General features: G+C 56.9%; 1 protein-coding gene and 1 long non-coding RNA gene across 2 annotated transcripts in view; one reads left to right on the top strand and one right to left on the bottom strand.

Moving 5' to 3' along the window:
- Nucleotides 1-4,474: 4,474 nt before the first annotated feature.
- Nucleotides 4,475-10,850, bottom strand: LOC144584475 (uncharacterized). The gene is made up of 2 exons (XR_013538740.1): nucleotides 10,614-10,850; nucleotides 4,475-6,518 (listed from the first exon to the last, which is right to left on the bottom strand). It is a non-coding gene; the product is annotated as an uncharacterized LOC144584475 (long non-coding RNA).
- A 189-nt stretch (nucleotides 10,851-11,039) lies between these two features.
- Nucleotides 11,040-23,890, top strand: part of EFNB1 (ephrin B1) — a 51,758-nt gene continuing 38,907 nt past the window's right edge. The window contains exon 1 of the mRNA XM_072981354.2: nucleotides 11,040-11,810. Within this exon, the coding sequence (XP_072837455.2) occupies nucleotides 11,668-11,810 (143 nt within the window). The 5' untranslated portion in view covers nucleotides 11,040-11,667. The remainder of the gene's footprint in view (nucleotides 11,811-23,890) is intronic.

Genomic DNA, 23,890 nt, shown 5'->3' on the forward strand with positions numbered 1-23,890 from the left:
GAATAATGGCCAGTGGTTGGAGTGTGTTTGGGTGGGATTAGAGCTGGGAGGACCTAGTCAAAGGTCGGCCGGAGGCAGGAAGGCGAAAAACCGACCACCACATCTTGTGAGCGTGCAGCCAGCCTTCTCTCGCATGCCTGGAATGTTTCCCTGTCCAGACCAGCGATGGGGGTGGGTGGGCGGGTGGAGGAGGTCAGGGAGTGAAGGGCACCAGCAAGCATGTGACAAATTCAGGCCAGTCTTGCGTTCATGAAGGAGGGGCTGGCAGGAGTCCTGGACATTAAAGGGTTGGGCGGGTGGGAGGCGGGAGGCAGGAGAGAAGATGGCAGCCGTTTCCCTTTTCCTAACAAACCTGAAGCAACAGCTTGCCTCCAACCCACAGAACCTCTATCTGGTTAGGATCCAGCCCAGTCTATTGCCCCTTATCCTGATGTTGTCCAGGCCCCCCTTGACTCTGACAAGAAGGAGAAACAGAGCTGGCCATCATGAGCACCTGGTGGCAGCCAGGGCCAGAAGCCAGCACAACCTTACCCAACAGCTTCAGAAAGAGGCTAAAGGCCATCCGGGTGGGAGGTTCACAGTGAAAGCCTCTGGCACCCCCTACAGAATCCCCCCCCAATGCCACTGTCCGCAGCCACCCCCACAAGGTAAGAACAGAGCCACCGTAGCACCACCTGTGATTGGCGGGAGGCCAAGACAAGCCCAGATCCCTCTGCACCTGTTCTTTCAAAGGGCAATGGGGAGGGGGCTGTCTGGGGGGGCACAGCGACCATCGGGGGCAGACAAGGCTCATCCGCATCAACAGGGCAGAATAAGTGGCCGAAGGAGAGAGAAATGAGGTGAAACGAATGGCTGGCCGGAAGAAGGAAAAATGGGGAGAAATGAACATTGGCAGATTTGTCTCTCCTATACGATGGGGGCAAGGGGGGGCATGAGTGGCCTTGAGCTGCACATTGGCACCGTTAACAGAAGGAGACAAAATCACGTTCCGTAAACCAACAGTTGCTTTTGTGGCCTCCTCTGAATGGACAGATGAGGGAGTCCGTCCAGAAGCTTATTTGAGGGGTCTAGAAGCTAGATAATGGGGGGGGGGCAGGAATGGGAGGAGTTTCAGAGAATGGTCAGAAACAGTTCTCCTGTGTGCCAATGTGGACGTGGTGGGCACACCTCCTGCCTACTGAAGGGCATCAGCTGCTGATCTGACCCTCTCTTCCTCTCCTGCTGCAGCAAGAAAGCAGGGTGTGCTTTTACAGTCTTAAAACAGGACCCCATGCCCCCAACTCCATCGTTTGCAGAGAGGTTGAACTTGCAGTCTTGACACCAAGTTCTGAATTCTTTGTCAAAAGCACATACATGCATACATAAGCACACAGAGAGAGAGGGGGGGGGGGAGAACAGACGGGGAGTGTCCACTACAATAGCAGTGTCATGACTTGATTTGTGTGAAGGCTGGTTGCTCCAACATGTCATAAGAAGACAAGACGGATCCCTGCGCTGGGAGCACCTGTTTGCACCAGGCAGGGCCTCCCCCCTCCGCCCGCACTTCCAGCCTTTCCGCTCCAGTCCGTTTCATGTCTTATTAACTGACTCTGCCCCCCCCGCCTGCCCTGCTGAGGCTTCGGGGGGGGGGCAGCAGGTGTCTGTGCACTGAGCAAAAGCACGTCTTTCTTTTCAGACCTACATATGTTTAGGAGCAGCTTAGAGGGGTTAGCAAAAGAGAGGCTCTTCTAAGGTTTCAGACATTCCAAGTTGCCTGCAAGAGTCCACAAGCGAGGCTGAAGTTGGTTACCAATTACCCCTTCTTTCGTGGGCCAAACATTTAAATCAGGGCTCAGGAAGAAGTGGCAGTAAGAGGGTCGTCCTTGGGGGTCCTGTTGCTGATGGGAAGATGGAGGAAGCAGACGGAGGTGGTGTGGCTTGCACTCCTTATTGGGATGTGGGCTGCTTTTGTAGAAAAGCTGAGAAATGCACAGAATCGAGAGTATTTGTGCCCTTTTTACGGCCAGGGGCAGCGCCTGGCAAGGCCAAGGTGGGCGGGCGCTGGTGGGTGCCTGTCCTACTTTCCCCTGGGCCTGTCTTGCACCAGGTTGCTCCTCAGCCCCATTGCTTCGATTCAACACGTTGGCCGGATGCTGAACTTTAAGAAGCACCTGTCTTGATTCCACAAGAGCAACACTATCCTATTTGGGGCCTCAGAACTGGAACTGTGTCTAATCCCTTTGGAAAAGGCTCTTGCGGGTGATGAAGTCGTCAGCAAAGAGGGGCAAGGAGCTCCTCAGCCCAGCCCTTGCTCACTGGTATGGACAACCACTCCATCATCCATCAATACTGGCTGGGGCTGATGGCAGTCGGAATGCGAAAACAAAAACAGAAACCGCTGGAGTTCACCAGGCTGGAGAATCCTGGCTCCTTTCAGGCAACGTTCACTCATTCACTTCTGCAAGTGGGACCCTGTGTCGCTTGTTTTAGTTAAATATTCGAACTTTGAGGCTTTTTAGGTTGGTTGCCATGTTGGTTGCCTCTGCAACCCAAGGACCAGCTCCTGAGGTGGGGATGGAGAGGATTTAGCTGGCCAAGGGACGGGGCGTCCCACGGGGGCGGGGGGGGAGGCGGGGGCGTGAAGCTGCACTTTCCAGAAACCGGAGAGTTTGTGGAGGCCACTGTTCAAAACTCCTGCTGTTTGGAGCCACCCCCTCTGCCCCCTCCCCTCAGGGTGACTCTTCTTAATGACTTCCTAAAGTCTTGGATGACAAACAAATGGTAAAACTGGGAAAACATTCAACAGTGGGACTGAAAAACAAGAGAAGGCATTTGGGCTTCTCAGGAGGATAAGCTGTGAACTCCCTTTGACATCCTCATCAGATTGCTTTAGGCTTTACTTTCCACTTAATAAATGAGCCATTGAGAGACAATAAGATCAATGGGAAGTGGTTCTCTCCTCCCCCCTCCCCCCCTTAAGTGGTTTGGGATTTACAGTCTGGCCTGAGTGTCTTTGCTCACGTTCTGTTGCCAATTTGTCTCCTTCGAAGGTGGTGGGGGGCCGTTTCTCCCAAATGTCACCAACCTTCATCAGTAAAAGTCCTTCTGGCGTCCCAGGAAATGTGGCTCCCAGCTTGGCCTTGGCCTGGGAGCCGACTGGCCTCCAAGGAGTGGCCCCAACAGTCCCACTGGAAGAGGGCCTTGGAGTCAAGCCCCCCCCAAAGCCCCCCTTTTGCACTTGAGGACGCAGGAGGGGCTTCTCTCGCCTCACCCGTCTTGCACCTTCGCTCCCTTTGCATTGTGTTTGGCCTTCACAACTTCAGCACAGGGTGACTTTGAAGCCTTCCTTCTCTGAGGAAAATCTGTGTGAACCGCACTTCGACCACCTCAGCCTGTTTCCAGCTGTAATCCTGGGCCACACAGAACCTCTGTTGCTTCCTTCAGAAGCTCTGTTCTTTCACCTCAGATACCTTTGGGCAGGTGGGCATGATTGAACAGTGGTAAAGGAGAGAACAATTCTGCACCTCTTCAGAACTCACGTCTTTTGCTTCCCACAGAAGTCATGTTTGCGTCCCCTTGGTCTTTTCTTGCAACTCTTGGTGACATTCATTACCTTAAACATTTTGATCACCTGCCAGTCCAGATTCAGAGGCTGAACCTCTCCTCCACTTTTTTGGCTGAAGGAACATTTCGGCAGAGCTTGCATCAGGCAGGGGTGGGGGGGGAGCCCACAGGTGACCTCTGAGGAGCCCACGGCGGCTGAAACTCCTGCTTCGAATGCTCCAAAAGCACCACCAGAGGGCGCTTGGGCTGAGGACAAATGGCCTAAAGTGTGAACTGGCCCAGAGTGAATTGGGGTGGGGGAGGCACTGCATCATGATGAGAGAGTCGCAAGGGGAAGGGGGTGTGGGGGGGCATGAGCTGTTCTCATCAGGAAAGAAAACCTGGGGATGCGGGGAGAGGCCAAGAGCTGGAAATCCTGCCTTCGGTAAGCTACAAGGCATTCAATGCAGGCTCTGTGAAGAGAGGGCAGACGAAGGCAGCAGGGGAAAAACATGGGCTGTTTCATCCTGATGAGTGTCCACGGAGTCGTACAGTGGGAAAGCCTCCTGTCCCGTCCCCAGGGAAGGCAGGAATCCAGGGCTAAAGCCCCCCCCCGCCCGAGTTATTCTGTTCTCCTGGAAAGTACCCCCCTGCTGCACCAGGACCTCAGCGGCCCAAGCACTTGCACCCTCCTCCTCCTCCTCGTCCTCCTCCTCCTCGGGTCCTGCCAACGCTTGCTTTGGCTCCCCAGTTGGCCCAAGGACTCCTCCGAGGGGCAGCCGACTGGTGGGCCCATTTGGCCTTTTGCTGGGGGGGGGGTCAGGCTGAGAGCTTCCCATTTTTGTGCCAAAGTCAACAGGCTCCTGGTTGCAGGCTGGGCCCTTCCAGCTCCGGGAAGCCTCCCAGGCTCTCCATCAATAGTGCGGGAATAAATAACGTCAGGGAGATAAACAGAGCCAATAGCAATCTGGCTGTTTTATTTCAGGACGTGTTTGCACTTGGGAGGTGCAATGCGGCAGCTGCCAGAAACCTGGGTGCGTTTGTGTGCCAAGAGGGGCCGGGTGGGGTGGGTGGGATGGATCCCTCTGGCCAGCAGGACGGGAGAATTGGGGGTGGGTGGGGAAGACAGCAGTCATAGAAGAGGCTCACTCCCCCCCCCCAGGGCTTTGCTGCCAGCCTGCAGAAGGGGCGGGGGGAGACATTGAATGGCTCATCAAGAAGCACCTTGCCTCTTTTGTGGGCCTGTTCCTTAAAGGAAGAGCCCTGTCCCGCCTGGATGGAGCAGGCTTCCTGCCCCTTTCCAGTTTAACAAGTGACAGCAACTCCATCGTGCCTGGACTGGGTTTCTGTTTATTTCAGCATCTTCAGACTTGCAAGCTGTGTTGTTGGGAAGCCAGTCCAGAGTGGATCCTTTGGGTGCTCCTTCTTCCCACCTACGCTCCCCTCCATCCAGAGCGCAGAGTTCTGACTCATCGGTTGGAATCCACGGTTTAATCAGGAGCCGCTCCCAGGGCTGCTGCTGCTGCTGCTGCTGCCGCCGCTGCTGGCTCAGCCTCACCCTTTGCTTTGCTTTCACACCTGCCTGGGCAGGATAGCTGTGTGGGATCCATCCTGCACCTGGTGGCTCCAGCCAAGAGCAGGAGGCCCAAAGGCAGGTATTAATGAGGAAGCCAAATTTGGCAACCGGGTTGGATCGGCAGGGTGTCACTGTTACAGGCAGAGAGCAAGGAGGAAGGATGGGCTCCTAACCCTCTGGAACAAAGCTGTGGCATCCCCCAGAAAAGGCAGGCCTGGCTTGGGTGAGACGAGGTTGCATCTCCTCACCAGCCTCTCCAAGGCCACTGGCCTTGCCTGCCACCACTGCTGCTCTTGCTTGGACAGCTATCAGTTGGTGCCAGCGGCCCAATGTGACATGGTCAGTGGGAGACGCATGGAAGAGTGGCTGGCTGTTGGTGCTGCCAGGGGTGCAAAGCTAATAGAAACCTCCCTGTTGGTGAAAGTGGTTGGCTGGATTCTCTTCTGCCGGCTGATTATCTCAGAGACTGGCCAACAGGGCGATCTGCCTGCAGGACTGCTCTGCAGACTCAGATATGCCAGCAGAGAAGTCAAAAGATGGAGTGGGGAAGGGGATGACTGAGGGCACAGCTAGACTGGGCCAGAACCAAACTTGGGCTGGCCCGCCCAGGGGCACTGCTGCCCAGGGACAGAGAAGCCACTGCAAGCAGGAAGACCCCCACCCCCCTCCGCGGCCCGCTTTGAGAGGCCCCTTGTATAGTCACAACAGCCAGACCAAAATGAGGGCAGGGAGAAGGGTGGACAGGGCAACGAGGACCACAGGCCCCCGGCCCCTTCCAGCCAACCTTTTCAGGGGTGATCCACTCCTTCCAGGGACCGCCCAGCCGAAGGGACGGAGATCCATCTCAGTGTGGCCTGGCTGAAGAAGTAGCTTCTGATGTCCACAAAAGTGGACACTGAAACAGGTCTGTTGATCTTAAATGTACCACAATAATTTTGCTTCTGTTTTGGAAGATTTCCCTTGGAAACTGCCCTCAGCCTCGGCGGGTGCCTTTTCAAGGCAGGCGGGAGGGCCTTTCTTCTGGAGCTGAGTTTGGGTCCAGAGGCAAAGCTCGACAAGGTGAAAGTGTTCACACGTTCCTCTTCTTCCCTCTTTTGAGTGTGTTCATTCGACAAGAAGCATCTCTACTTTTCTGAGACAGGCAATCAACTACTGGTTGAGTTCAGGCTGAGTCACTCCCAGTGTGGCTCCCTGGAACTCCATGAGGCCTGCTGTGTGTCTGCCTTGACTCATTTGTCTCACAGAACTTCATGGTCTACTCTTGAGCACGGTGGAGTCTGCATCCAGCCCACCTCCAAGAAAGCCAAGGAGTGGCTACTTGAGAGTTAGCAGAGGGGGACATTCATAGCAGGCTGGATTTCAGCAAAGCAGAAGACGTCAGAGTCCCAACATGTGTCAGTCCGGCTTTTGGAGTTCAGTGCTGTAAAAATTAATTTGCACAACTAAACAATCAAACAAACCCACAATTGAACAACATACTTCTAAACGTTATGTATTTCTGTTAAAGAAAGAATGCTTTGCTTCCTTCTCTTGAAATACAGCAACTCCGGAGAGAAGCAACTCTAAAGAGTAGCCTCAACGCTGCCATCAGACCGAGGTCAATAATAGCACAGACGCTTACCCAACAGGTTACTTCAAAAAAGTAACTTCTCAAGATCTGCTTCTGGACAGGAAGGGGAGGAGACTTACGCCAGGGGGGAACCGGAGGGCAAAGGGCTACCTCGTGCCCCCTGGCAGTCTCCTTCTGTACCCGCCAACTAGTCCTGGCCTCGGGATCCGCCTTGGCATAACCACCCCAGGCCAGGCGGTCAGGATCGGGGCCGTTTGTCCTTCCAGGGTCCTGGCAGGCCAGCCTCAGCCTGATGCAACCCTGCTGATGTTTATGAAAGTGCATGGCTGGGAAGGAAGAAGATCAAACCCGCTTCAGAGGAATCGTGGTGTTTTTATCTGTGCTTTATGAGGTGACCAGACCTTGTCTGCTCTGCTTGAACTTGTTATGAAGCCTGTCTCTGTTTTACGACTAGCATCCTGAAATGTTTTGACATTGGCAGCCCTCGTCTGCCTCGCTGCCCTCCACCAGCCACTCCCACCACCACCACCCCCACGGCTTTCCAGGATCCTTCTGGTGGTGGGGCAGGGTTGGGGGGGGAGGGAGGGAGACACGGAGGAGGTGCCCCCTCAGGAGTCCCGTCAGGCTGCGGCTGTGGAGAGAAGCTCCCAAAAGGGATGCCCTCTGGCTCAGGAAATCCCAATGGATGGGTGCCCATGGGTAATTGTATTGTATTGTATTTTATATAGGGGTTTTTTTGGTAGTAGTAGGTTTATTTTGTATTAATTAAAAAAAAAAAAGGAAATCCAAACTGCTTCTAGAACAGGCTGAGGGTGTACAGGCATTAAATGCACAGGCGGAGGCTCGGGGGGGGGGATGAGGGCAAAGGGGGACGGGACAGGCTTCGCTACAACCAAGAGGCAAAACAGCAAGGGAGCTCCCGGGTGGAGGGGGGGGAAGCAGAGGCACACAGCTGCACCAGGTGGAAGGCATCCCAGGTCCTGGCGCCCCCTCCCTGGCTTGGAAAGTCCACCAGGAAGTCCTGCCTCCTGGGGTCTCCTTGCCTGGAAGGCTCTGTGTGTGGGGGGGGGCAAAGGGAGGTGAGGAGAGAGGGAGCCTGTCTAGGCTCCGTCTGCAGGCCAGCTGGCCTTCCTCAGGGCAGCAACTGGTTGACCCACGGAAAGGAAGTTTGGGGTTCCTTCTGCTAGAAATCAGGCCCTCTCTCTTTCCCCAAGAAAATGAAATTTTGGAGTGAAAATGGATGGAACAAAGTGTAATGCTAGTCCTGAAGGTGATGGGTGTATTGTTTTGTATTTTATATAGGTTTTTTTGTGTAGTAGTAGGTTTATTTTGTATTAATAAAAAATTATTTTTAAAAAAAGGCCCTCTTTCCCACCCGGAAGGATGCTTGCTGGCAGAGCGCTCCTGCTTTGGGCTTGTGGAAGAGGCTTGGCTTCCACTTCCAGGGGCTGCTCTCCTCTTCTGCACCATCTACTACTCTGGGGGTGGGGTCCACTTGCCGGCCCCCCTCAAAGGCATCTCCCGCCCTTTGGAATCACAGCAGATGGGTTTCGTCTCCCTCCCTCTCTGGCTGCAGCTCTCCCTCGGGAAGGGGAAGGGGTTTGCCCAGCGGCCGGCCTTCCCGTCACAAGGAGCCGAGCCTGGCCTCCTTATGGGCAAGGTAAATGTTTTCAGCCTCTCAGTCCAAGCTGGCCCTTATCAGGAAGACAAACATTTCCAGTCACCTGGGACTGAGCTGTTTTGAGACAGGCATTCCTGAGGTGGCTGGTCACCTTTCGGGTGACTCCCTCGGTTTCTGTGGCGCTCCGTTTTACTACGACATCAACCTTGGTGGGTCCCATTAAGGATATCATTGAACTAACAAGGCATCTTCCGTTTTGCTCTCTGTGTGTGCATGTGTGCGTGTGTGTGTGGAGGGCCGCAAAGCAGTCCAGTTGCTAAACTGTGGCTGGAGAGTTTGCTTTCTTAGTCACGGCTGGGTGTCCTCCGCCGGCAGGGATTGCACCACATCCTTCCTGTGAGGAATGGGGCAAACAGGGATGCCGAATGGGGCAGGCAGGTGGCCCGCACGGAAGCTAAAATGTCCAGCCAAGGGGGGGGGGGAGCCCTTCCTCAACTGGCCTGCGGCACAGATCTGGGCACTCCTGTGAGTGGTGTGTGTGTGTGTGTGATTCTTACCTGCTCCAGAAATAACAAAATTCATTCGCCCCACACTCTCCCTTGGTCCACCTTTCAGACAACTCCCTTAAACCAGCCAATCATTAAAGAAATTAGAGAAAATATTGGAAATACTATTCATATATCACAAACTATTGCACTCTTAAATATAATTAAGAACAACCATATTAAAAAGAAGAGATAATTGTTATACTGGTCACAGCAGCAAGATTAATATTTGCAAAAAATTGGAAAAATGACAAGTCGGCCTTGAAGACTGGTATAAAGAAATGTGGAGTTTAGCGATAAATGATAAGTTAACATGTGAAATAAAAGTAAGAAGGGGCATGACAAAATATAATGATTTTATAGATATATGGAATCCATATTTGAATTATGTTTTTGTAAAAGGGAAAGCTCAAAAGCCAGCAGAAGAATCAATGTATTTTTGGAGTGGAATGGGGTGAAAAGAGATTAAAAGGAAATGTTTTCTTTTCTGGTCCTGAAGGTGATGGTGGCACAGGAGGGAAATTTTTGTATTAATGCATATGTGTATACACATTTTACTGTACTTATTGTTTTTAAACCAACCAACCAACCAACCCCTTCCTGCCAGGGCTTCTTCTGCCTGCCCCCCCCCTTTACATGATTTAAAAAAATCCTAAGCAGGCTGGCAGAAGTCTTCCTTCCTTCCTTCCTTCCTTCCTTCCTTCCTATTACATTTCTTTTTAACATTAATTTCTTCAGTGTTTTGGAGCAGAAGAAAACGATGGAAAAGGCACAAGGGAATGTGTTTTCCTTCCGTAGCCCACTTTATTAGAATAATTAACCTGCTGCTGCTGCTACCCTGTAATTAACTGAAGGTGGTAAAAGTTGTTACAAACCCTTCCACCTGAAGAGGGTACAATAAGCCGTCTCCCTTCCCGCCTCCCGTCCCAGCTTCTACCGATTGCTCCCGGGGCTGCTGGGGTGCCCGGTTCTCCCAGCCCCGGAGAACCTCCGACGCGGGAGACGCGCCCGGTTCCGGGCACCAGGCAGGTGGGTGGGTGGGTGGGTAGGGGGGTCCCGAGGCTTCCCGTTCAGAGAGAAGCCGAAGCCGGGGGCTCGTGGTTCCCTCCCTCCCCAGTTGGGAGCCCGAGAGGGGGCCGCGACCCGCCGTCCCGGGGAAGGTCCCGGCCAAAGGGGGGCGGGGGCGGGCAGGGCCTCCCTCGGCCCACCTCCGGAAAGGCCGGTCTCGGCCCCCGCGGCCGCCGCCACCACCCCCCACTTCGGCGCGGGCAGCCGGACGCCTTCGCGAGAAGCCCCCCCCCCGCTTGCCCGGCGGCCCCGCGCTTCCTCCGCCCGGCAGCGCCGCCAAGGGCCGGCAGGGGGCGCCCCCGGCCCACGGTTGAGCGCCGCCGCCGCCAGTCTGCGCGCCTCGCGCGGGAGAAGCCGCCCGCTGCCTTGGCAGAGCCCCCCCCCCAAGAGGAGGGAGGGAGGGGGGGAGAGGGGGGGGGCGGGCGGCGAGACGGCGGGAAAGCAGGACTTTGGACCCCTTCAGCCCCCCCTCCGCACTCCCGCAGCTTCAGGTCCGAAGGAAACACACGCCTGGACGCTGGATCCGCGCGGCGGGGGGGGGGGAGTGGTGGGCTCCGCAGCCGCTCCGGCAGCCCCCCCTCCTCGACCTGGCTCTTTGGGAGGGGGAGGTTTTCTCGTCGGGGGTGCAAGCGGGAAAGGCGCGCGTTGGTCGGCGGCACTGCCCTCCCCCTCCCCCTCCCCCAATTTCCCCGCCGGGACTGCCTGGCTCACCTCTTGCCAGTCCGCGCCCCCCAGGGCGGAAAACAGCCCCCTCCAGCCAACCCTGCCGGGCTAGTTTAGCCGGGGGTCAGTCGGGCACCCAAAGCCCGGCCTGGAATCCCCTGCCCCGGTGCGCGCGGCAGGCGGAGGAGGAGGAAGGGGCGGCGGCGCTGGTGAGGGGGGGGGGCGAGAGGCGCGGCCAGAGAAGCGACCCTCCTCGGGAGCCCCCAAGGCCGCCCTGATGCCTTGCCCTCCTCGGGGGGGGGGCTCCGGACCGCCTCTTTCCCTCGGACCGCCCCGCCCCCTCGCCCCGCCCACCGGCCTCCTCGCCCCTCCCCTCCCCCTCCCCTGGGCGTGGCCGGGGCGGGGCACCGCCTCTCGGCGCAGCGGCAGGGCGGCCGGCCCGCGAGGACCCCTCGGCGCTGCGCTGCCATTGGCCGCCGGGCCGGGGCTGTCCGCGGCGATTGCCTGCGCGGGGAGTAGGGCGCGCGCCGGGGCCGAGGCCGCCCAGTGTGAATCTGGGCGCCGGAGAGGACGCGTCGGGCTTGGGCGGCCTCCGGGCGGGGAGGACGAGCGAGGCGGGCGGAGGGACGGACGGACGGGGCGCCCAGGCAGGAGCAGGAGGAGGAGGAGGAGGAGGAGGAGGATCCGGAGCTGCTGCTGCAACGACGACCCGGGAAGGAGCCGCGCGAAGGAAGAGACGAAGGGAAGGGGCGGCGGCGGCGGCGTCCCCCGTCTGAGCAGCAGGAGGAGGAGCGGCGGAAAGGGGAGCCGCCGGGGCGAGCCGGCGCGGGGCGCTGATCCCTTCTGCCCGCCCGCCCGGAGGGTCGTCGGCGCCGACCGCTGCCATGGGAGTCCCGTGAGGAAGACGCCGGAGGAGGAAGCGGAGGGAAGGGTGGATTCTGCCCGCGGAGTGGATTAACCGACGCCGCCGACGCCGACCCCGTTGTTGTTCCCCGAGGAGGAGGAGGAGCGCCCGCCGGCCGGGAAGGAGGCGCCGGTGCCGCCGCGCAGGGCCGGCCAGCCAGGCGGCGGCAGCGGCGAGGCGGCGTCGGGGGGCCGGAGGATGGGCCGGCCGGCGGGGCGCCCCGACTGCTGCCTGCGCTGCTGCCGGGGGCTGGTGGGGCTGCTGCTCGCCCTGTGCCGGCTGGCGCCGCCGCTCCTCGCCAAGAACCTGGAGCCCGTCTCCTGGAGCGCCGCCAACCCCAAGTACGTGCCCGGCCGACTCGCTTGTTCGCTCGCTCGCCCGCTTGCCCGCCGGACGCCTCGCGCCGACACCCGCGGGGCTCTCGGTGCGCCGGCCTCGGGTCGGAGGGGCCACCGGCCGCGCCTCCGACCCGTCCCGTCCCTCTGGCCACCGGGGTGCCCGGTGTCGTCGCTGCTTCGGCTCGGGGCCGCCTTTCGCGCCGGAGCGGGATGAGAGGAGAGCCCCCTGCCCAGCCCGGAGAGCCCCTGGCGCCGACCCGGCCTGCTCAAGGGAGGGGAGGGGAGGGGAAGGGAAGCGGCGGCCGGTGTGCACCGACGTCGCCCCGGAGCTCCCTGGGCCGCGGCGGCCTCGCCGGAGCTTGGCGGAGGCGGCCGCTATATTTAGCCGCTCGCCTGCCTGCCTGCCTGCCTGCCTGCGTTGGGCGCTGTTAAAAATAGGCTGCCCGGGCGGGCATTCCTGGGCTCGGCGAGGGAGGACCGCCGGGGCCGGGAGGGGGCCGCCTGGCCGGCAGAGAGGCTGCCCGGGCGCCCGGAACGGGGACGGCGCGGCGCGTGTAGGTGCGGCTGCGCGCCCGTTGCTGGGGCTCCGGAGGGTCCCGGGCTGTGCTGCCTCTCTTCCCCCGGGCAGCGGCGGGGCTGCGAGGCTGGTCTTCCTGGGCCAGGGCGTCTCCGCGCCCCGCAGCCTCCTGCTCCTTCGAGGCTTGCCAACGCGGCGGCCCCCCGGGAGCCCCCGCTTCGTCTGGACGCGGACCGGGGTCTCCAGGCGCGGGGGGGGCGGCGGCGGCAGGGGTACCCGGGAGTGGCCCCAGGCGGGTGGCCGGGGCCCTCGAGCTGCCCTTCCTCGGCCGGGCGCTTCCTGGATCTGCCGTGGGGCCGCCGGGCGTGGAGCGGGGCGGCTCCCGGGGGCGGGAAGGCCCTCGCAGCCTCCGTCGCCTGCCGGCGCAGGTAGCCTCGGGCTGCGCCTCCGGGTGCCGGGAGGGGGGCTCGGCTCGAGGGAAGTGGTCGGGACCCGCCTGGGCTGGGAATAGCTTTGGAGGAGCGGCGGCTGGTGGGCTGACTGCTTTTGGGGAAAGCTTTGTCGAGGAGAGAGCCGCCGCCGCCTGCCCGCCCGCCCGCCCGCCCGCCTGCCTCGCCCTTCGTGCTCACTCGGCCCGGAGCGCCGGGGAAGTTCCCGGCCGGTTGCGCCCAGTTCGGCTGCTTTTGCCCGGTTTCAGAAGCCAGAAGAAGGGCCTCTGGACGACGCCCCGGGCGCTTTGGGGCCGCGGCGGTTTCTTTTCCTTCTGCTGATGTGGGAATGGGTAATTTCGGAGTGCAAAGAGTCAGTCCACTCATTTTCTTTTGGCCCTCACGTGAGCTGTAAAATCGGGTGGCGGAACCATCTCTTTGTTGAGTCCTGGTAAGAGTATTCCAGGGTGTAGAGGAAGAACGCCGATTCCTTTGAGGTGCATAGCCAGTAGGGCAGGAAGGCAGGCAGGTCTGTGAGTAGGCGCCTCAGCCTGGTGGCGGAGAAGTCGATCTGTATTTCTTAAAGGTCTCCCTGGTGGGGCAAAGGTGCCTGTTGGTGGTGTTGGGAGAGGTCAAACACCAGTGACCTTCCTCCATCCTTATACTGGTGGCAAAGCTTACCTAAGCTTCTAAACTACTGGCCTACCTTTTGCTGGGAGCACCAGGCGGCGGCTTCCTTGAATCTCTTCAGACCCGCTTTTGGACGGCGGATGCTCTCCTGGTGTCCAGTAAACAAAGCACAATCCCAGACCTGACTGGGTACTAAGTTTAGAAATATCAGTCAACTGGGATTTCTTTCTTTCTTTCAAAGCTGACTATCAGCTGGGAAAGTAAAAGTTTTCCAATATGTTTGCTTCCTTCTTGGAGTTCTAATTAGCAGCAGCCATTTGGGGACAGATTAGAGTCAGGATGTTTTGAGACATTGGCTTCCCCCGGCTGTATCTTGTAAATCTATGTTTCCTTTCAAACAGGCCTTTGGTTTCGCCTCTCTTGGGAAGGGGTGGGCCCACCAGAGGGAGGGAAACACAAAACAGTCGCTCCCCTTTCTAAGCCACCTCAAGGGGGGGGGGGGAGAGAGAGAAAAACAATCCCTGCCATAGCTAATTGGGAAGAGGGATCTTTGTTCCATCAACATGGCAACGCTGAGTGTGCCAGTGAAGACATGTTTAAAAGATGTACCTATCACTGGAGCCACTTCTTAGGAAGGAATTACAGTATTCACTGCAGGGGTCTGGGAGGGGGTGGCAAACTTTGAAGAAGCAACAGAAAATGTGCTGGGGGGGGGGTCTGAGAAAACTTATTGCCAGCAGTCTTCAGGCAATCTTTCCTGGTGGGCCCCAGTCCTCTGCTCTTCTGGGGCTCCTCGCCAGTAAGATCTGCCCTGCACAGCAGATGGGTGGGACACAGTATGGTATTTTCTGTCTCGTGTCTGATCCAGGTTTTGGATTAATGTGGCATTAATGCCGAGTTCCCGGTGGTGGTGCTTGTTAGGCCCTTCTCTCGCAGTCAGGGTGCAGTTGTGGACGAGAGCGTTGTCCTCTTGGTGAGGGCCTCCCCAGTGAGTCAGGAGTGCTGGCCGAGGAGGATGCTGCTTTCCCTCTCGGAAAGCGGAGAGGGTGCAAGGGAGCCTCTCTGCTGGTTTGCGTCCTTTGCAGATGGCGCTTCTCCGGAAGAGGTGGCTGGGAATTGACCTTCCGGACACCATTTTAGCTGTTCTGGAGTCAGGGAACTGGTGGGGCCTGTGCTGTGACCCACCTTCCCGGCTGTGTCACTCTAAACGACCCCAAATTGTTCTAAGCTGTGGCCTTCCTTGCCCGCCCTCTGCTTATTTGGAGGGGAAGAAGCCACTTTTGTCCCCCCTTCCCTGGACAAGACTTGTTGGCCCCTTTTGCCTTCTCAGCAGCTGCCCTCTCCGTTTTCCAAGCGCCTGGCTCCATTTTGGCTGCCACTCGGTGGCAATGTGGGAACAAAGCAACGGAGAGAACCAGGCAATACTGGGGGCCACTTGCCCTCTCCAGAAGAGACCCCGTTATGTGTCCTCGACCTCCTTCTGGCCTGGCTCTTGGGAGGTCCGGATCCTCTACATGTGCTGTTCTGCACCCTTGAAGGCTCAGATGCCTAGAGGTCTTGTAGAATCACTTCCCCCAGCAGCTGGGTGAAGAATGCGCACCCACCTTCGCTTTTGTAGGTGCTTTTCAAAAGCTATCCCGGCATAAGTTTGTCCGACCTGCAACCTGCTCTGCCTCAGCCTTCGGAGGGGACAACCTTTATTTATTTATTTATTTATTTATTGGACTTATATACCGCCCCATAGTGCTACAAGCACTCTCCGGGCGGTTTACAATTTTAATTATACAGGCTACACATTGCCCCCCCCAGCAAGCTGGGTACTCATTTTACCGACCTCGGAAGGATGGAAGGCTGAGTCAACCTTGAGCCGGCTACCTGGGATTTGAACCCCAGGTCGTGAGCACAGTTTTAGCTGCAGTACAGCGTTTTAACCACTGCGCCACGAGGCTCTTAACCTTCTCCATCTATCCATCTCTGTCTGTCTGTCCTGGTGCCTAGCTTGTGTTGGTAGATTTGCTAGCTTCCACTGGAAGCCTGAAGTGTAGGTTTTGCTGAATTTCCTAAAGAGGTAGATGGGTTGGTTTGTTTCACTAGGAAATACCAAAACAACCAGATCAAATAAAAAGGTGTTGATACTTCCCCAGGCTTTGTTGGGCAGAGAAAGGAAACGTAATTGACTGAGGTGGGAAGCATGCCTCAGCCTGAGAGTCCTTGGGGTGCTCCTGGAAGAGCTTTGTGGGCTAATGAAAAAACAATCCTGCTTTGGCTGCCGCTTCTTAAGTTCGGCTCATTTCTCTTTTGCTTGGGGAAGCTTTTACGTGGGGAAGAGCCCTTTGGGACCCATGATGTCTCCTTGTGTTTCTTTTGGGAGCACCTCCTCCAAGGTGCTTCATTTTTACCTGTCCTTCCCTAGCTGGGTAAACAGGTTGTGCTTGGGAGCGAGGTCTGGCCCGTCAGGTTTGGAATTAGGGTGCTGAGGACGCCTCCTGGGCTAGTTTGAGATGGGGTCAGACTCTGGACTTGATGGCCTTGCAAATGTTGCTCTGCATGGTTCATAATTTCTGCTTCTCTCCTTCCTCCGCATTTGTAGAGCTGCTTCTTCTTTACAAATACAGTGGGGTCTTGACTTGAGAACTTAATCCGTATTGGAAGGCGGTTCTCAAGTCAAAAAGTCTGTAAGTCAAGTCTCCATTGACCTACAGTGCATTGAAAACCGATTAATCCCGTAACAGACCGTTTTTGTTCCATTTTGGTTTTTTTCTGGTCTGTAAAGTCAAATCTCAGTCTGCAAGTCAAACCTAAATTTTGCGGCCAGAGAAGTCTGTAACTCAAAAAGTCTGTAAGTCAAGCCGTCTGTAAGTCATGGGTCCACTGTAAAGTGAGGAAATATACCTTTGTAGAAATGTCACTGAAGCAAATCTTGAGTTGTTTCTGGAAGGAAGACACTTGACTTTAAAGCTGCTCTTGGTGAAGGAAGGGACACAGGCTCAGACTAAATATCAGTTAGGAAAAAAACCTTTCTCCCCTGGTCATTATCATTCAGATCTTGAATTTAAATGTGGCCTATTGCTGTTTAGCAAGGCAGCAGTGGTATATTTAATCTCCTGTGTATTTTTGTAACAATGTTAAAAAAGAAGACTTTTCCAGTTTTTGTTTATGTTTTTTGCTTGCCTTTGTAGTATTTAATTTTTGTTGTTGTTGAGGCTGCAGAGAGAAGTAATTGGAAACAATTCTTGAAATACTTTGCACTCAATTAACTCAGCATTTCAAATGACCCTTGTCCTTTTCCAGGTTTACTTTATGTTATGAAGCACACGGTTGGCTCTTATGGCCTGTCCCATGTCTGGCCAAGCCCCGGTAGGTGCCTCTGAAAGGAAGGCTCCCAGGAAGCATCATTCCAGAGGGTCCTGCAGCAAAAGACTGGAGGTTTATTGAGAATGTTTTTGCTGTTTTGCTGAAAAGTACACTTCTTAGCGGGCTGTGTTTTGGAGCACTTGTCAAAGAGAAACGTTCCTAACAAAGTGTACATTGCAAAATCCACCTCATGTTGAGGTTCTGCCTTCCTGAAGGTACTGAATTAGGCCTGAAATGGAAATAAACTGGAGCTTCTTGAAAGATCTTGATCTTGGTGGGGAGAGGGTAGACTCTGGGTTACATTCCATGGGGTTTCCTTGCAAAATGTTGGAGTTTTGTTGTTTGTTCCTGCGCATGTTTTCTCGCAGCCAGCAGGAGCTCCTTCCAAGGGGACGGCACAGGGCTGTGGCTCTCTCGCCTTTCCTTCTCCGCTTTGTCTAGTCGTGTTTAGAATCCCTGTTAGCATAACAAGCGCAGGCTGAATTCTTGATGTATTACCCGAACCTTGTGCCAGAGGTCCTGATGAATGGCTCCATTCTCTTTGTTCTTAAACTTTCTGGGCGGGGTCGGGGAGGGGGGGAAAGGTGGCAGCCCCCACAAACTTTCCCAAACTTCCCCTTTTCTGAGCGGTGTTTTTTTGCTGGTTGTGAGTGGCTGGTTCTCTCCTTGTCCTCACTGGAGGAGCTCGGATGCTCCCTCTCTCTCTCTCTCTCTCTCTCTCTCTCTCTCTGTGTGTGTGTGTGTGTGTGTGTGTGTGTGCCTTTCACAGGCGCATCCCAAGGTGCCTTCGGAGAGTCTTTCAGGACTGGTTTGGATGGAGGTGGTGAGCGCCTATGTGGGAAGTTTGGTGGAGGCCGAGGGCTGTTCTCTGCCGACTGCTTCTAGCTTTGGAAGCTTTCAAGCACCAGGAAGGCCACAGCGATGAGCTGCTTTTTCTTTTTGCTGAATGTTCGGCTGACCTTTTTTAACATGAAATTTGGAATTCATGGCTTGTGTATGAATGAGTTGGAGGTACGCTTCACACGAATTGGAGGTATGCTTCCTGCAGAATGTCTGTGCTCTCATTTCATTCAAAGATATTTGAGTTTTTTGTCACCAAATGTGTCATGAGATTTGCTACAAATGTCGGGGGGGGGGAACGCAGTTCCTTGGGAGAACTCTCTCTGCCTTACGTGCTGACTTATCCCGTGAGGTGCTTCAGGCTTTTGGACTAAGGCTGGCCCGCCGCTGGGTGAGGTGCTTTGGCTTGTGATTTTCTTGGTCAGGTGAGAAGGCCCTCAGGGGAGGAGCGGCCCCTACGGACTCTTGTGTTTTTTGGTTTTCAGACCAGATGGGCCTGAACAGCCTCTCTCAGAGGAAGTGTGGCTCTCCTTGAGGATCTTCTTCCTCCTCGTAGCCCTGGTGTGTGTGTGTGTGAGTGAGTGAGTGAGTGAGTGAGTGAGTGAGTGAGTGAGTGAGTGAGTGAGTGAGTGAGTGAGTGAGTGAGTGAGTGAGTGAGTGAGAAGGAAGGGGCTCCTCCCTCTCCCTGCCCTCACCCCAAAGTTTTGGAGCTCTGCTCTCCTTATCTGGGCAGGTTCGGCCGTGGTGGTGGCGGCGGCGGCTGCAGGAGGGAGGCCTTCTCCTTGTCCTCTTCTCCCAGCCCGGTTTGTCTTAATTCCCTTTTAAAGCCCTCCAAGCTCTTAGCCATCGCTGAGTCCTGCCTGGTGCATTCCTTGAGTCAGGTGTATGTTGTCTGAAGGCGTCCTTTTGTCTCTCCTGAGCGGCAGCCACTTCTTGGCACAGGACACCCACCCCACGCCTGCCCTACCACCAGCAGGGTTTCTAGAGTTATGGGAGGGGATAGAAAGCTTCACTTTCTCCAGTTCTGGTGTCTCGTTTTGCAGGCTCCTGCCATGGTTTTCTTTTTCTCCAGCCCCCCTCCAGCTAAAAAATCCACTAATTTTTAATTGAAACAGAACTAGATGTCAGATGCCTGGCACTCAGGTTGCCAAAGTTGGCAGAGGACTGATTCTTTTTGCAGTAGTTGTTGTTGTTTAGTCGTTCAGTCGTGTCCGCCTCTTCGTGACCCTTCATGGACCAGAGCACACGCCAGGCCCTCCTGTCTTCCCCTGCCTCCTGGAGTTGGGTCAGATTCATGTTGGTCACTTTGATGACCCTGTCCAACCATCTCATCCTCTGTCGTCCCCTTCTCCTCTTGCCCTCACATTTTCCCAACATTGAGGTCTTTTCCAGGGAGTCTTCTCTTCTCATGAGGTGGCCAAAGTATCTGTCCTTCCAGTGAGCAGTATACAGTACCTGCCTGCAAACCTGTTCTGTTTCTTCTACGTCCTGTAGATGCTGCTCCTGCTGCTGCTGCACGAAAGGTCAGAGTAGAACTGGGCCCTGCCAGCCACGGAGCCATCTCACCCCCGTCAAGGCCAGGCCCTTCGTAGTAAACAGAAAAGGGGCTGCTCTGCCTTTCACTCCCGGCCTTGCCACGTAGAGGCCAGGCAGGAAAAGAGGCTGTGTGGCTGAGTGGCGGGGAGCCCTCGCTGGGCCTGAGAGAGGCCCCTGCTGCTCCTTGGCTCCCAACAGAGGTTGACTTGCTGACGGTTGGGCTCTGGTGCCGAGGCAGTGAAGTCAGACCTTTTCTCCTCCTTTTCCGTGATGAGGATATGAAGGGAGGCCTGCTGGCCGGCTTCTGTCCCATGGACTTTCTCCAGCAGCAGAGGGGTCTCAGGACTAAGCCAGCTGGGGGGGTGGGGGGGTGGGGGGCAGTTGTAACCATAATGTCTGAAGGCTCACCTCCGCCGCCCCCCCAGTCTCCTGTGAACATGGCAGATGTAGTACCCAGTCTCAGAAGTGGGCCTCGGAATGGGAGGTGGTGGCCACAATCATTCTGGATGAGGCCTGCCTGGCTGGAACACCAGAAGGGTCCATGTCCCTTTTGCCACCAGGATGCTGAAGGGGGGAGGGCTAAGCCACCCACCCGCCGGCTGCCATCTGGACATCCATTCCTGCAGAATCCACTTGGGGAGAACCCGGTTCCAGACCCATCCCAATATCCCAGTTTTCAAAGCATGTCTTTTGCAAGCGCTCCTTGTTCACCTTTGCGTTTTGTGGTGGTGCTTCCAGAGGTTTTCCTTGTAGCCGATGGGCTTGTGTGGAGTTGACCAGCTGCTCATCCGACTTGGCTGACCAAAAATGGGGTGAGTGTTTTCACTCCATGGCGCACGTGTGTGCGTGTGTGCGCGTGTGCGCGCGCACACAGACACACACACACACAGAGGTCCTGGTGGACTCGCCTCACCAGATCTCCCCTTCCCTCTGTCCTCTTTCTCCTCTTTGGGTTTGAGATGTCTCTGCTGATCCCTCTGCTCTTGCCCCCTCTCTCTCCCCCCCCCCCGTCCCTTGTGCCTTTCCTCCACAGCCATGTGCCAGTCATGGTGGCCTCCAGCTATTTATTTGCATGGACCTCCCCACCCCCTCGCATGCACCCCATGTTTGCGTCGTCGCAGGCCAGCCCAATCTGGCAGGAGACACCGCACGGATGCGGAAGCTTCGTAGCCCTTTGTTCCAGCTCTTGAGCGAAGGGCCCTTTCTCAAGGGGGAAGCTCTGGCTTGCTGCCTCTGTGTTTGAGAGAAGGTGTGCTGGGGGGGGGGCTGTGAGCGAGCGGCGCCCTTGCCTTTTCCAGAAGGAGAGGTCGCTTTCTGGGCCGGCAGAGCCCCGGAGTGAGGAGCGCCCGCGTGCTGCTGCATGGAAGGAGAGGCCAGCTGGGGCCATGGCTGCTTCCAGGCCGCTTGTGTGCAGCTCCTTTGTTCACTCCGGCTGTAGTGGGCCCGGCTGCCCGCGAGGGGGAGGCAGGCTGGCAGGCAGGCAGGCAGACTGTCGCGCCTTCCTTCAAGAGTCCAGAGAAGCTTCTTCTCAGGAGGTCCTTCCTGCAAGTGGTGCCCTTCCTGGCCCCTGCGGGGGGGGGCGGGGGGGGGAGGAGAAGAGCTGCCTTCTGCCTCTCTCATAGCTTGGTGTCTCTCCAGATATTGGGGTGGGGGGGTGGGCGGAAGGGCATGTGGCTCACGTTTTGCACCCACGGCTGTTGCACAAAACTGACCTCCGACTGTTGCAGCCTGTGTGTTTGGTGGCTGTGGTTCTTGCGCCACAGAAGGTGGTGATTCAAGAAGTCTGTGAGCCTCTTCTGGGACCCAGGCTCTTTAGGAGAAAGCCTGGCCCTTGTTTCCCTCACCCCCCCCGCCCCATCTTGAACTGGGCGATGTCTCCGGCTGTTGGGATAGGAAGGGGCTGCTATGGGAGCACGTCGTCGCCCCTTGATTTTCCTTTCCGGCTGACCTCCCTGACAGGGAGTTCCTGGTGAGCATTGAAGCCCAAAGCAGAGCCGAGCCTGCCTGCCTGCCTGCCTGCCTACGGTTCTTTTTGCTCCCTCGTCCGCGATCTTGGTCTTTGGGATGAAGAAACTCAGTCCTGAAAAAAGGGCCTTAAAAGAAGTTCTCCTGATAAAAGAGGGGCAGGGGCAGGTGCGCTCCTCCTGGTGATGGCTCGAAGGCTAGGGCCCCTTGGCAGCAGGTGAGGGAGGGGGGGATGCTGATCCGTGGCTGTGCAGGAGCGCTCCCTCCCCTCCCCGGAGTATTGCCCACGTCCGTGTCAGCAGAGGCATCTGCCCACATGTGGGGCACGATGGGTTGGGTGATGAAGGGATGGGGGCACCCCACACGCCCAGCGTGAGGTGGCTGGTCTGCTTGCCCCCTGGGGCTTCCGCCTCTCCCAGAAAAGCAAGTGGCTCTGGAGAAGCCTCTGAGGGCGCCTGGCTTCTGGTCTCCTCTTCCTCCTCAGGTGTGGTGGGGCAGGGGCGGGGGTGGGGGTGGGGGTGGGAGGAGAGTGCTTTTGACTGCAAGACCCATAGATTGCGCCTGTTTCCTCCACAGGGGCCCAGACTTTTGTCTAGTTGCTTTAAGCAGAATGTCAGGGAAGGAGTCCAGAGAAACGGCATAATAATTATGGTATTACAAATTGTTTCTCTTTAACGGCTCCTGTTGGATCGCTTAGTCGGCTGAGGGCCTCACTCTGTTTCTCCTGTGCCCCTCCTGGCCCTGACTCACAGTGTGCATTTTTCCAGCAGCCTCCAACGTCTGCTTAAGAACTTAAACCCTGGTGGAAAAATACCAGGTGCCTTGGAGCCTTTTGGGGAGTTTTCTCCTTGGTCCACTCTGGGTGGGGAAGGAATGGCAGGAGGCGTGTGCGTGCGTGTTGGTCTGGAAAGGTTTTAACAGACTGCTTAGCCTGGCTCATGAGCAGCGAGGAGGATCTGGGTCTGCTTTCCCTTGCCTAGGGAGAGAACGGGGGGGGAACCCTTCCTTGGGGGTTTGGGAGGACTCATAGTCCAATGGAGTGAGGGAGGAGAGAGATGGATCGGGGGAGGGGGAGGGAGGCCTCTTAGCAGCCCCTGCTTCTCTGCCTGAGCTGAGGAAGGTGCCTGGCCTGCCCGAGGCATGGGCTCCCTGACCGGTCAGGGTGGTGGGGATCTCTGACCGGGTGTGGGTTGCACAGGTGGATCCCGGGGGGGGGGACCGTCTTGCCTCCTCCTCCTCCTCTTGGTTTGGCCTTGGTTGGAGCAACCACAGCAGTGTTGGATTCCTGGGCCAGAGGATGGAAGAAGCCCTGACTAGCCCCCCCCCCTCTTGGCAGCCGCAAGCAGGCCAGGCTGCCCCTCCCTCTGTGTGGCTTTCTGGCTGGGGCCTCGCTCCTCCTAAACCCCCCCCCCGTCTCCAGAGTGATGGATCAGGCCTTGAAAAGGAGTGTCCCCCCCCAGCCCATTGAAATGGGCTCGACAAGTAATGAACTCCGGCCTTTTCAAAGGGACGGAGCTTGTGTGGCCGCCCTCCTGCCCGCCCGCCCTTGTGTGGGTTTGTTCAGCCCTCTTTTGTGCCAAAGGCTGACATGAATGGGGAGCTTTCCGGGGACTTCCCGGCTCTTCCCCCCATCCAAGGAATAAATCAGGTAACTCTGGGACCCCTTGATGTGACGGGCTGCCCAGTGGCTGAGCTCAGAGGCGGGAGCCTGTCCTGGGGGCTGTTCGAGCCTCTCCCTGAAAGCCATTCTTTGTGGGGCCTGGGACTGTCTCTGCCAGATCTGAGCTTAGGAGGAGGGGCACTTGGGCAGGGGGCTCCCAGTTTGTTTCCCTGCCCCCCCCACTTGCACTCTCTTCCCTAGCTCACTCACGGCCTCCTTCCCTGTGTGTGTGTGTGTGTGTGTGTGTGTGTGGTGTCCTGTGTGATTCGGGGGATCCTGTCCTGGTCTCTTGTGACTTAGTTAGCTGGCTTGAGGCTGGCCCTTCTCATGTGCAATGGGTGTGTCGGGGTGCTTCATAAATGCTTCATGCAGGACCAGCCCTGGAATTTTTTGGGGTGTGTGTGTGTGTGCTGGACCAAGGCCAATTCTTATTTCAGAAGAAGCAATAAGAATTAAACTCTGCCTTCAAGCTGTTCCCACTGGACGCCTCGGTCAGCACAGACGTTCCCTTTGGGGGCGCTGTAGAGGGTGGGGCATAGGAGCCTCCTGTCCAGGAGGAAGACAGGCCCAGGCCTGCGCCTGGAGGAGCGGATCGTGGCCTCACAGTCTGGCTGGCAGGCAGAGGATGAGGGAGGCAGGGGCTCTCTGAAGCTGGGGGGGGGCACTTGGGCGGATGTCCTGTGAGGCCATCGGCTTTTTCTGCAGAGCATCATGGCTGCTTGGGGAGGAGAACATGCTCCACTGGGACGGTTCCAGTTGATGGGTGCAGTGACTGATCTTGCACAGGGGCCATCTCTCTCACTCACTCACACTCACAAACACACACACACACACACACGCTGGCCAGTGTATTTGGCTGCCATCTCTGATCAGAGCTGGCTGAGGCGGCAGGGCTGTAGCCCAGGGGTCTCCAGGACTGCAGTTTTAGATGCGCAGAGAGGGTGTCACATCTCTATGGAGTCTGCAAATGGCAGCATCACGTTTTTAACTGTATTGTCTTGGCTGCTCTGATGTTACTGAAGTGGGAGGCCATGGAATCAGCCCCAGCTAAATTCTTGCACCGCTCTGCATTGGCAGGTGGCGAGGCAACAGCCCCCCCCCCCCGGACAACCCTGTGTGCTAGCATCCTCTCTTCCGCACCAGGTAACGATGC

The sequence above is a fragment of the Pogona vitticeps genome, chromosome 11, assembly GCF_051106095.1.
Source record: "Pogona vitticeps strain Pit_001003342236 chromosome 11, PviZW2.1, whole genome shotgun sequence".
Lineage (NCBI taxonomy): Eukaryota > Metazoa > Chordata > Lepidosauria > Squamata > Agamidae > Pogona > Pogona vitticeps.